The 12,804-nt window shown below is 42.1% G+C and overlaps 1 protein-coding gene across 10 annotated transcripts in view; it reads left to right on the top strand.

Moving 5' to 3' along the window:
• The window catches only part of spega (striated muscle enriched protein kinase a), a 128,347-nt gene that overhangs the window by 77,464 nt on the left and 38,079 nt on the right, over positions 1 to 12,804 (top strand). For 7 of the 10 annotated variants that reach the window (XM_079883272.1, XM_079883268.1, XM_079883275.1 and 4 more), the window contains 9 exons: positions 58 to 318; positions 663 to 821; positions 934 to 1,123; positions 1,210 to 1,439; positions 1,607 to 1,726; positions 1,807 to 1,911; positions 4,279 to 4,485; positions 4,714 to 4,837; positions 5,359 to 5,531. In XM_079883272.1, the coding sequence (XP_079739398.1) occupies positions 58 to 318; positions 663 to 821; positions 934 to 1,123; positions 1,210 to 1,439; positions 1,607 to 1,726; positions 1,807 to 1,911; positions 4,279 to 4,485; positions 4,714 to 4,837; positions 5,359 to 5,531 (1,569 nt within the window). The remainder of the gene's footprint in view (positions 1 to 57; positions 319 to 662; positions 822 to 933; positions 1,124 to 1,209; positions 1,440 to 1,606; positions 1,727 to 1,806; positions 1,912 to 4,278; positions 4,486 to 4,713; positions 4,838 to 5,358; positions 5,532 to 12,804) is intronic. The other 3 variants (XM_079883273.1, XM_079883270.1, XM_079883271.1) reach the window with 1 other exon arrangement.

Genomic DNA, 12,804 nt, shown 5'->3' with positions numbered 1-12,804 from the left:
AAGCTAAGGCTTGAACTTCGGATTGTACATGACTTGTAACTGTTCTTTTCTGCCAAGCAGCTACTGCTGAGTCATCTCTGACCATTGCCAGACCAATGCAGGATGTGAAAGTCAAGGCAGGAGATATAGCCTTGTTTGAATGTTTCATAACTGGGCCACAGGCTTTGGATGTTGATTGGCTAGTCAATGGGAAGTTGATACAGCCAGCACTATTTGATTGTAAGATGCAGTTTGATGGACATCGATGCCATCTTCTGTTTAAATCTGCACATGAAGACTACAGTGGAAGCTATACTTGCAAAGTCAGTTCAGCAAAAGGTAGGAGTCATACCAACTGTGAAAAGTGAGCATAGCTGTATTACATCATATATGCATCAATAATAGGCCATCTATAATATAGTACAGTGGTTCCCAACCCTGCTCCTGGAGTATCCCCAACACTGCACGTTTTCTTTGTCTCCCTAATCAAACACACCTGATTCAACTCATCAGCTCATGTTTGATTAGGGAGACAAAGAAAACGTGCAGTGTTGGGGGTACTCCAGGAGCAGGGCTGGGAACCACTGATATAGTATAATTAATATTGTTTTGCAGTAATGCTTATTTGCTTGTATAACTTCTGAATATTAACTGTGCTTATTTTTCCTACTTGTATGGTACAGAAAAACTCACTTGTACAGCTAATCTTCTGGTGATTCCATCTAAGGAGCCACTCTTTACACGGAAACTGGAGGTACTGGAGACTACTGAGGGCTGGTCTGCACAATTTGATTGCAAAGTCAGTGGATTTCCCCCTCCTGAAGTCACCTGGACTCATTGTGGTAAAATAAAAGAGTCAGCTGCAGAAGATTTTTTCTGAAATAACTCTGCCTGGAACAAAAGCAACAAAGACATTTGTCAACACTGATTAAAAATACCTATTTTGTGTCCTAGAACAACCTGTGGTGGAGACTGATAATATTCACATTCTCCAAGTAAATGGGCATCACTCTTTGCTCATCACTCATGTTAACAAGGAGAGTGAGGGATTTTACACAGTAATTGCTCGAAATGTTCATGGAGAAGCAGAGAGCTCAGCTGAACTCTATGTACAGGAACCTCGACCGGCCATATCTACTCACATGTAAGAAGACCAACTTTTCTTATCAATGTATAATTAACATTCTTTATTCTTTTTCTGTCTCATTTGTCTGTTCATTTTGCACTCAGGTCCAGTTTAGAAAAGATGCCATCAATCCCTGAGGAGCCTGAGGTGTCTGAGGGAGAGGTGGAACATAAGACAATGCCAGACTTCATAAAACCTCTCAGTGACCTGGAAGTAGTAGAAGGGAAAGAAGCAGTATTGAAGTGCAGGGTAACAGGCCTGCCATACCCCAAAATCATTTGGTTCCACAATGGCAAGATGATAGAGAGCACTGATGACGGAAAGATGATACAGTGTAAGTCCACAAAAATATTGTCAAAACCATTTTAAAGGATATTAGTGGCCATCTATAGTCTAACACTGCCTTGAATTCTAACTGGGAGGTTCTTATACGTTTACTACATTTATTGTCTCCCGAATATATGTCGTCTTTAATCATATCCTTTCATATACCTCTTCTAGACAGGGATGTTCACAGTCTGGTCATTAATTCTGTGTGTCATGGCCACAGTGGTGTATATAAATGTGTCATCTCCAATAAAGTGGGGAAGGCTGCCTGCTATGCTCATCTATACGTTGTGGGTAAGATGGAACTTCCTCTCATATATAGTAGTATTGTAACATTATGTGTCTGCCTCACTAACATTGTAGCTTCTTGACAGTTAGACTTCCTGAGCCACCTGATGGTCCTCCAGTAATTGGATCTGTAACTGGGAGAACGGTCTCATTGAGCTGGAAAGGACCAAAAAACCTGGACCCATCCATCGGTAAATTTGTCTTTTCTTAAACTATCCTGGCATGATAGTTCCTGATATTTTTTGTTTAAAATTAGTTTATCATGTTCTATAAGCTGTGATAATTAATTGACAACCAGTGGAGAGTGTGATAAGATGTGACAGTGGGTACATTTTGCCACCACCTAAATCTTTCAGTGTGTTTTTTTTTTATTTTTTATTTATTTATTTTTTTAAAGGGGCTATCAGATGCCCATTTTCCACAAGTCGGTATGATTCTTTAGGGTCTTCATGTAAAGTTTGTGTTTAGTGTGTTTAGGCTTTTTGAGGATTAAAAAAAAAGGAGTGAATGGATTTTTTTCATTGTAGGGGGCTTGTCCACACACTGCAAAGACACATTTATATGCAAACACCATGTTAAAAGGAATTTTGCATCCGATGACCCCTTTAAGTTGCCAGCCACCGCCAGCATTTTTGATTATTTCCACAAAACTTTCATGGGCCCCCAGAATATTTTGTTGTTTGAATATCTGAACATGCAATATACTGTAAAGGCTGCCCTTCGAATTGGTGATATCATGGGGCAAGTTCAGCATGGAAGAGGGGGTCTTGGTCTCAGTTTAGCTCCAAGGCAGCACCAGCTCAAAGGAGGAAGCTGGTAGTCAACGAGGTGCAAAAGCAGGAGGAGAGGATGAGGTGTAAAAAGGCCATTTCCCAGGCCAAGCAGGGAGAATGGATGAGATGGGTGGAACAACGCAAGATTGGCTGGCAAGACCTGTGGTCAATGGAAAAGAGTAGAATCAGTTTCCTCATCAGGTCAACATATAATGTTCTCCCACCACAGAACCTAAACCTCTGGGTAGGAGAGGATCCCTCATGTCCTTTGTGTTCATCACCTGCAACATTAAGGCACATTTTGACAGGGTGTAAGGTGGCTCTTAGCCAAGGACGGTTTACTTGGCGCCATGACCAGGTGCTGCGATGTTTGGCCTTAGCATTGGAAGACAAGCATAACATGACCAATAAGTTGCCACCTGTTCTATCAAAACATTACACACAAAAGACAACATTCCTCTGCCCAGAAGAGCAACCACCAAGAAAAGGTGTTAAAACCAATCCTCATCCAGGACAACTGGAAGCTGCTAGAGACTGGAAAATGCTGGCAGATGTTGATCAATGGCTTATTTTTCCACCTGAGATTGCCACCACTAACCTTCGACCAGATATTGTTTTGTGGTCTGGATCAGCACGCCTTGTTCACCTAATAGAGTTAACAGTGCCATGGAAGGATGCTGTAGATGAGGCGTATGAGAGGAAGAAACTGCGGTATGCTCAACTAGCCACTGAAGCGGAACAGCGAGGATGGAGAGTCCGCATTTACCCAGTGGAAGTGGGTTGTCGAGGATTTGTGGCACACTCTACAACCCGGTTTCTCAGAGACGTCGGATTCAGTGGCCAAGAGTTGCGTCGCACAGTGAAGAACTTATTTGAAGCAGCAGAGAGGAGCAGCAACTGGCTGTGATTGAGACGGAAAGATTCTGGCTGGGGATCTCAAGCACAATAGAAAGAAAGAAACGCTGATGTACAGATAAGTAAGCTGGGCTGAGTTGAGTGGGGGACGGAGGGGGGTGATGGTGGGACGCCAGAATCACCATCGAGCCTTCTTGAGGTGTCATGGGCTAGTCGACGAAACACTGAGGACGGAAGGTGCCCACTTGAAGACCCCAGAGATGTACACTACCTGCTCAATCCAGACGATTGTCATGCTGATGCACTGGGGAGGCCGCACTGTGGTTGATCCCCGGAGCCAGCATCGCAGCCGTTGTGTGTGCTGATGCGCCAGGGAGAAAATAAGGTGATCCCTGGACCAGCAGTATACTTCAGCCATTGAAACCTGAAAGAAAGATATTTACATCATCATATGGAAGTAAACGTAAATGGATGGAGACACATATGGATCACATTAGTTTACTGTAAAGCTACGTTTTAGTGCTTATCTTGGCGAGAGCAGAGTGCAAATCAGCATGAAGTTTTAACATCTACTCTCGTGTAATGGAAAACCTCTGCTTTTAATGCGGGATTAGTGAGGAGATGAGTTTACCTGTTCAGTGTGATGAAGTTTAATGTCCCTGACAATCTCTGTTGTTCCATTTGGCCACTTATTAGTAACCACCTTTTTCAAATAAAAGCTTTACAAAATCACAAGGGGGCATTACTGATGTATGTTATGTCAGAGAATAAAACATGATTATATCTTGAACTTAATCACAGATGTCATTTCAATCATTTAAACAAAAATCCATTCAAGTAATCCAATGACTTCTCAGTCATCTCAGTCAAAGTATACCTGTTAATCCTAGCCTCCCCTATAGCATTTTCCTTGTCCTTCATTCATTTCAGATCCTGCTTCACTCATGTACGTTGTTCAACAACAAGCTCTGGGCTCCACCCAATGGACAACCATTGCCTCCAGCCTCAGAGACACCTCTTATACGGTTCCCTCACTTTCTAAGGGAGTGTGTTATTCCTTCAGAGTCCTTAGTGCCATCGGAAAAGCGTTCAGCAAACCCTCACAACCCACTGACCTGGTCCAGCTCATTGACAGAGGTATAGAAAAAAATTGTGCTCAAGTTCTCTGTACTCACAGTAGATACATTTGTAGATATCCCAACTTTTTGATGACATGTTTTCATGCTGTTCCTGATGATTCATACAGCACCTTCTGGTATGCTGCACTGTAAATTAATGCAATTGTCATAGACTTTTTTGCCTGGGAAATCATGAATGTGTGTAGACTTGCTGAAATCATGTTTTCATTATTTTTCCATATCTTAGGACAGTATTTACACAAAGCTCCCGTCTTCCTGGACAAACCTGATATTGTGTATGTAGTTGAGAACCAGCCTGTCACCATCACAATAACCCTTAATCATGTCCAAGCAATATGCATGTGGAAAAGGTTAGTGACAAATGCAAACCAAACATTCAAACTTAGGGTGACCATACGTCCTCTTTTTCCAGGAAATGTCCGGCCAGGATTTCGAGATCGCCCCAAAATATCCGGGATTCGGCTTTCGTCGCCATTCATTTTGTTTACATGCACACCTTTTGATTCAGTAGGACTGAATTAATTCTGATTGGTGAATCTGAATGTAGTGTTTACATGAACGCTAAACAATTAAGTGATCGGTTGATGTGCGTTTTAGCATTGCTAAGAAAATTCCTGTGTTTTCGTCTCGATCGTGATCCGTGTGAAGCAGAATGCATGACCTGCAAAGCTGGCACGTACGTGTCAGTGTCAAATAATGTAATAATGTAAACATAATGAATGGTGACTGTAGAAAGCAAAAGCCGAATCCCCGGGCATTTTGGGCGATCTCGAAATCCTGGCCAGACATGTCCTGGTTAAACAGGACGTATGGTCACCCTATTCAAACTACAATATAAATTGTGAATTTTAAGAATGACATTGTTTACCAGAAGGGGAGTGGTGCTTGTCAACAAACCTGGTGCATTAGAGATGACCATGCCTGATGATGACCAGCATGCCCTCCACATTGCCAAAGTGAAAAGCACAGATGTAGGGCAGCTTATCTTCATGGCAAACAACCAGTATGGCAGTGACCTCTGCACTCTACAGCTGGTCATGGCAGGTGAAGGCTCACTCATTTTTTTTAGATCCACATCAGCAGCAATGCATGGCAGAGCAGTAAAATAAATGTTACACTTATAGCACATGTACATCACGCAGGCAACTATTCAATGTGCAATTTAAAGGATTTGTAACATTTTAAGTGTTTTGCTAATCTATAATATGCCTCAAACTAAAATGTTTCCTGTCAAATATCATAATGGCATTAAGCAGATATTTTCATGTTTATATAATATTATGTAAATCCTTTTTTTTTCTGAGATGTTATTTGAGAAGGGTCTCGGCATCTCGCATTACTACAAGCCATTCCCCTTCAGGTTATGCCTCAAAGAAACAACCCTTCCAAAAAAAGAAGTTTATTCAAGTGTGCTATTAGTATATATTTTTTTCAATAAAAATTAAGAATGCATACTATCAGTCTACTTTTTATGTACTTCTCAGAAATATACTTAAAATTACACTGAAGTATACTTGAGTTATACTGCGTTTACACTTTTGAGTAGCCTATTAAATACTTTTTCACATGTATGCTGCACACAAACTCTATCGGCCCTTTTGCTTGTAGATTTTGTATTTCGGTGCGAAGCACGTGAGCCACGCTGCTTCTCACCGAAGTCTCGACGACCGCCTGAAACCGCGGGGATCTGCGAGCGAATTGGAGTGAATAATCTCGCTTTATAGTGTTCATAACCCAACTCAACACATCGGGGATGGCTTGCCAGGCCTGGGCCCTTGTGGCTAGGGTTTGAATGAATTTTGGGGTTGGGCCACCTAACATAGGGGGACCTAATACCTTTGTGTTGTGTTTTGTGCACATATTCTCTTTGGGGCTGGCTTGACTAGCCCAACTGGGGAAGGGCCGCCTAGTGAAGGGGGACCGGTTACCCGGGTGTTGTGTGTTTGAAACATACTCTTTGTGTGCTTTATTTGGGTCGCTGTAAAAACAGTGTTTGTTTGTATTGTCTACAGTACAGACATCTCCAGCCGCCTGAGCTGAACAGGGAGCTGGGAGATTTAGATGAGCTCTTTTTGAGGGCAGTCCGGCCAGTGCGAGACTCAGACCCTCTCTCTTTCCGGTCTTCGGAGACTTCAGGGGCCCTGGCGCCGAGGCAGCTGGTAGCGCTTAGATGGCCGTGAGCGACAATGGGTATCAGTTGCAGGGGGGAGGGGCTGAGAGACCTGAGGCACTGGCTTTGCTGGCTGAGAAGGTGGTGTAGTCTTGGGGCGACTCGAAGCGGAGCTGGAGCGCTTTGGCAAGAAGTGTCGCATAGCCTGGGACGACTTCTGCACTTCGGTGAATCTCTCCGAAAACCCCTTCACCGCGTCGCCGAAGAGACTGGTGCTGGAGACTGGAGAGTCGAGGAAAGCTGTCCTGTCCGCCTCCTTGATGTCGGTGAGGTTCAGCCAGAGGTGGCGCTCGAGCACGACGAGTTTAGCCATGTTTCTGCCGATCGCCTGAGTGGTAGCCTTCGTAGAGCGCAGTGCTGGGTCTGCGAACAACACTCGCGAAATTGCTCTTTTAGACTGAGCGTCGCAGCGGCGAGCACACAGTAGCAAAAAGGATATGCATAGTTCGCCGAATGGCCACAGGAGAACGGCAACAGAAAAGAAGCGGCTTCTATGTGTGTACAAGGCTCGTTCTTGCTGTAAAAGGCTTGTTTCCACGGCGAAGGCTTCAGAGGAGACAGAGACGTGAACTGTCGCTGAAGGAGATAAAATCTGATATTATTGCAAAATATGGGCTTTTTATAGCCATAAGCCCCGCCCATTTTGGCGGCCTCTGACATGCTCTGGCGCGCAGTCACCTGATTGGTTTGCGCGTCAGAGGCACTTCACCATGGGGTGTGCAGTTGTTGCAGCACAGCCAAAGGGCGAGCTAGACGCTCTGCTGTGCTCGCTGTGCAGCTGCACTGCATTTTAAATATAGGCTTCAATATTTCTCGAGGAAAGGAGTTTCCCCACTGCTTATTAGCTAGGCAATATGAAATGACCATTCTCGAAAGGGAACCCTACAACAAAATATTCTGGGAGCCATGAAAATTGTGAGAATTATCAAAAATGGCTTTTAAAAAATGCTGACGGGGAAAGAGTTAATGTACAGTTGAAATTATATTTCAAGGATAAAAAATAACACCTAAATAGGAACATAGTAGTAAGTGTGAAAATAATGGGCCAATATAAATAGTTAAGTATTTGTATCACTTGAAAAAACTTACAAGTATACTTGCAGTATGTAGCTGCCCCTTGGTTTCCAAAAAAACATGACAGAGAGTTTCTGATGGGTGCATTCTCTTTTATTAGCTCATCATGAGTGCCATTAAGCATGCATTTACTTTAACTCGTTGAAGCACCGTGAAACTACACAAATAAATAACTAAAGTAATTAATACAATGAATATACACAATAAAAGACATGATGAAATAAATACATACTTATGAATATACATATACACAAAAAGGACATGAAAAAAATCTGAATCAATCAACAAACAGAGCTAAACGACTAAACAACACCATACAACAAACGAACGCATCTCGCTCAGAAATAAACACACAAAACAGCCTGTCAAGGGGGTACTAAGCAAAATTAAAATCTCCACGCCATGAGGAGAAGTTACTCTTCCCTCTGCTGCAACGCTGTGTTGCGTGAATTTTTTTAAAAAGTGACCCACATATATGTAGGCAGTCATTTACACAGTATAGCAACCAGTTCTGGGTAGATTACTTACAAATTGTAAACAGTAACTGATTCCAAATTACATGACAATGATTGTAGTTAGTAATGTAATCTAGATTACTCATTTTAGGTAATGTATTTTGAAATACTTTTTAATAACTTTTTAGATCATGTTTGACCTATCTCATTTATCACATTGATTTGAATAGGATAATCTTGTACCATGAATAATTAATGAATAATTTACGGCTATTGTGAGAATAACGTAATAATGTTTGATTACAAGTATTTTAAAATGTAACATAATCTAATTACTTATTTTTTTGGAATCTGATTATGCAATCCAGATGTAATCAGTTACTACCCAGCACTACCCTTATAAATTCACTTGTAGTATAGTTGCGGTACAAACGAAAAACCTAGTTGTAAACTAGTTGTTTACTCAAAGTTTACTACTGTTACACTTAAAGTATACTTAAAAGAATACTTTTATACTCTAAAAAGTGGGCCAATTTAGTACCAAGTAGTACTACTACTTAATTGATATTAGTATACTTACTACATAAAGTATACTGAAAAAATATACTTGAACTTTACTTAAGTTCATACTTAATAAAATTAACTTAAAGTATACTTATTGTTGGTTAGGGAAGTCATTGACTGAAACAATCTTTTCAAGTACCTTTATCGTATGTTTTATGTATGAAATGTTTGTAAGGCTAACTTATAGTGCTTTTGTCACAGGTCGGGGTGGAGCGCCAGCGGGGCGCCCACCCCTTCGCTTGCGTGCCGCCCCTGAGGAGCCGGCCATGGACACAAAGGAAATGGCGGACACAGCATTCAAAATAAATATACTCTTTATTAAATAATAAAAACAATGTTAAAAGTCTCTTCAGTTCAGGTTCTCTTCATGTATCTCTTCGCATTTCTCAGCACCTTCGGACAGAGAGAGGAATGGACATAATCCACAGCTTCCGTGTTCTCTTCAGCGTTCTCTTCGCGTTTCTCAGCACCTTCGGACAGAGAGAGGAATGGACATAATCCACAGCTTCCGCATTCTCTTCAGCGTTCTCTTCGCGTTTCTCAGCACCTTCGGACAGAGAGAGGAATGGACATAATCCACAGCTTCCGCATTCTCTTCAGCGTTCTCTTCGCGTTTCTCAGCACCTTCGGACAGAGAGAGGAATGGACATAATCCACAGCTTCCGCATTCTCTTCAGCGTTCTCTTCGCGTTTCTCAGCACCTTCGGACAGAGAGAGGAATGGACATAATCCACAGCTTCCGCATTCTCTTCAGCGTTCTCTTCGCGTTTCTCAGCACCTTCGGACAGAGAGAGGAATGGACATAATCCACAGCTTCCGCATTCTCTTCAGCGTTCTCTTCGCGTCTCTCAGCACCTTCGGACAGAGAGAGGAATGGACATAATCCACAGCTTCCGCATTCTCTTCAGCGTTCTCTTCGCGTTTCTTGGCACAGCATTAGCAGGCTCTTCACTGGACTCAGACAGAGGGAGGAATAGACACGTGTAACTCACAGCATTAGCAGGCTCTTCCAGCATTAGCAGGCTCTTCAAGCATTAGCCGGCTCTTCACTGGACTCAGACAGAGGGAGGAATAGACACGTGTAACTCACAGCATTAGCAGGCTCCTCACTGGACTCAGACAGAGAGAGGAATAGACACGTGTAACTCACAGCATCAACAGGCTCTTCACTGGACCCAGACAGAGGGAGGAATAGACACGTGTAACTCACAGCATTAGCAGGCTCTTCACTGGACTCAGACAGAGGGAGGAATGGACAGCTGTGATTGCGAGTGAACAGCAGAAACAATTCCCACACTCACATTTCCACCACACACTGTAAGGTTTCACTCGTGCTCATTTCCACAATAAAACTGCAACTCAACAGACCCACAGTGCACCAAGGCCTCCGCCCGCAATCCAGCCGAAGTTCTCTCTGGCTCTCTCATCTGTCTCTCTCATCTGTCTCTCTCGTCTGTCTCTCTCTCTCTCGTCCTCTCTCTCCCGCGGCCTCCTGCCACGGCCGCTCACGTACTGCGCGCCTCACCTCTCCTCGTCCCGGGGAAGAACCACCCTCACTTTCTCTTCCTCTGACTTTTTATACTCTCATGAGCTAGTGTGGCCCCATTCAAACGCTCAGCGCAAATAACCCACACCTGCTGTCAATCCGCCACTAGGTTACCATAGCGACAGGCACTCACCCAGGCTTTGGGACGGTGTTTCGCTTCCCAAATCTCAGCGGGGACATTTCTCTAGCAGGGATAGTCCCGGGCTTATTTGTCACCCCGTGACACTTTCGAATCTTATGAAGTATGAAATAACAGCTATAAGTAAAATATCAAATAAATTGTACAATCAAATAGACCTATGGTAATTTTAGCTAAAACCTACCCCCATCCCCAAATTTTACTCTAATAAAATTCAAATCTACTGTAGAGTTTCATAATTAATATACTTTAAGTACAAAGAAAAAGCAAACAGGAGGACTTATCTGGTGATCTATGTGATCTAATATGATCTGTATGCCTTATCACAAGGTGGTAATAGTGAAGCTTAAAAAGCAAGGAGAGTGAAGTAGAAGAAGAGCAGTACTACAGATGACATCAATGGGTGCTTCTCAATATCCCTCCTCGTTTCCTCACTCCTCTGTCCACCATCCTAAAAAAAACCCCGGAAACCGATTGAGCTCTGCCATCTTGAACGACATCTCAATTCTCTAATTGCTCCGCAAGGAGGCGAGGAATGAGGAGTGAGGAGGCTTCCAGAGGAGCTATGAGTGAGGATGCACAGGTGTATTTTGTGGAAGAGTTGTATCGACTAAACGTGACGCACAAATACATTCTCCTCCCACTTCACATTGGTCACAATAATTTAATTTATACTTTACCTTTGCAGTTTATATAAACCACACATCTCACATAGCCTAATTCAACAGGTTGTCTTGCTTTATTATTATTTACTATGAATTTCTTAAATAACCAAACTTCAACAACATAAGGGCAGATCCTTTGAGCGCTGCTGATGATGATGTGAAGTGACGTGCGAGTGATCAAGTATTCCAATGTATAAATAAGCTTTCCTTCAATTCCTCCATCCTGCTTTTCTTTTCTTGCAGACTTCCCTCGCATCCTACAGGGGGTGGAGCTGAGAAGCTCCAAATAAGAATTGAGAAGCACCCAATGGTTCTAGAGGAAGGGGCTCTGATTACATTGCCTAATTGGTTGTTTCATTGTAGAGACGTAACCTGTAGTAGGGGTGGTTTGTAGTACTGCAGGATGCAGTCGGACACACTTGTATACAATCATTTGAATGCAATGCTTTTCAGATTATGCACTCTAACAGACATCTTTGTATGATGTGTGATTATTGAGCATTCGTTTTAAAGCAAGTTAAATAAAAAGGTAGATTGGTCTAATTTGAATTGAAAAAGGGTGATTGCCCCTTGGTTAAAACTGCAAGTTAGTCAGACTAGTTCTGAAGACATAACATACAGGTGCTGGTCATAAAATTAGAATATCATCAAAAAGTTGATTTATTTCAAGAATTCAACTTAACAGGTGAAACTAATATATAGACTCATTACATGCAAAGTGAGATATTTCAAGCCTTTATTTGTTATAATTTTGATGATTATGGCTTACAGCTTATGAAACCCACAAAATCAAAATCCCAGAAAATTAGAATATTACATGAAATCACACAGTAATTACACATAATACCATGGTCATTGAACCAGGTTTTGGTTCTTTTGGCAGTGTGGGCCGGTGCAAATCCTGCTGGAAAATGAAGGAAGCATGAAGTGCTCTGAAAATGTCCTGGTAGACGGCTGCGTTGACTCTGGAATTAATAAAGCACAGTGGACCAAAGTCCTCTTTTCTGATGAGAGCAAATTTTGCATCTCATTTGGAGACCAAGGTCCCAGAGTCTGGAGGAAGAATGGAGAGGCACACAATCCAAGATGCTTGAAGTCCAGTGTGAAGTTTCCACAGTCTGTGTTGGTTTGGGGAGCCATGTCATCGGCTGGTGTTGGTCCACTGTGCTGTCCACTCAACACAGCCGTCCACCAGAACATTTCCAGAGCACTTCATGCTTCCTTCAGCAGACAAGCTTTATGGAGATGCTGACTTCATTTTCCAGCAGGATTTGCACCGGCCCACACTGCCAAAAGAACCAAAACCTGGTTCAATGACCATGGTATCACTGTGTAATTACTGTGTGATTTCATGTAATATTCTAATTTTCTGGGATTTTGATTTCGTGGGTTTCATAAGCTGTAAACCATAATCATCAAAATTATAACAAATAAAGGCTTGAAATATCTCACTTTGCATGTAATGAGTCTATATAATATATTAGTTTCACCTGTTAAGTTGAATTCTTGAAATAAATCAACTTTTTGATGATATTCTAATTTTATGACCAGCACCTGTAGTGTTAACATAGTGCCTATGTTTATGCAACTGTCTTGTATGCTTGTCTTTTCTTTTCTTTTCTTCAAAATAAGATATATAAAGAATATTTAAAGAATCTTTTTTATTTTTATTTTTTTAGTACAAGGTAGCATACAATCTCTTGT

This window comes from Squalius cephalus (assembly GCF_949319135.1).
Source record: "Squalius cephalus genome assembly, chromosome: 10".
Taxonomy (NCBI): domain Eukaryota; kingdom Metazoa; phylum Chordata; class Actinopteri; order Cypriniformes; family Leuciscidae; genus Squalius; species Squalius cephalus.
Note: the sequence above shows the minus strand (reverse complement) of the source record. Positions and strands in the feature narration are given on the sequence as shown.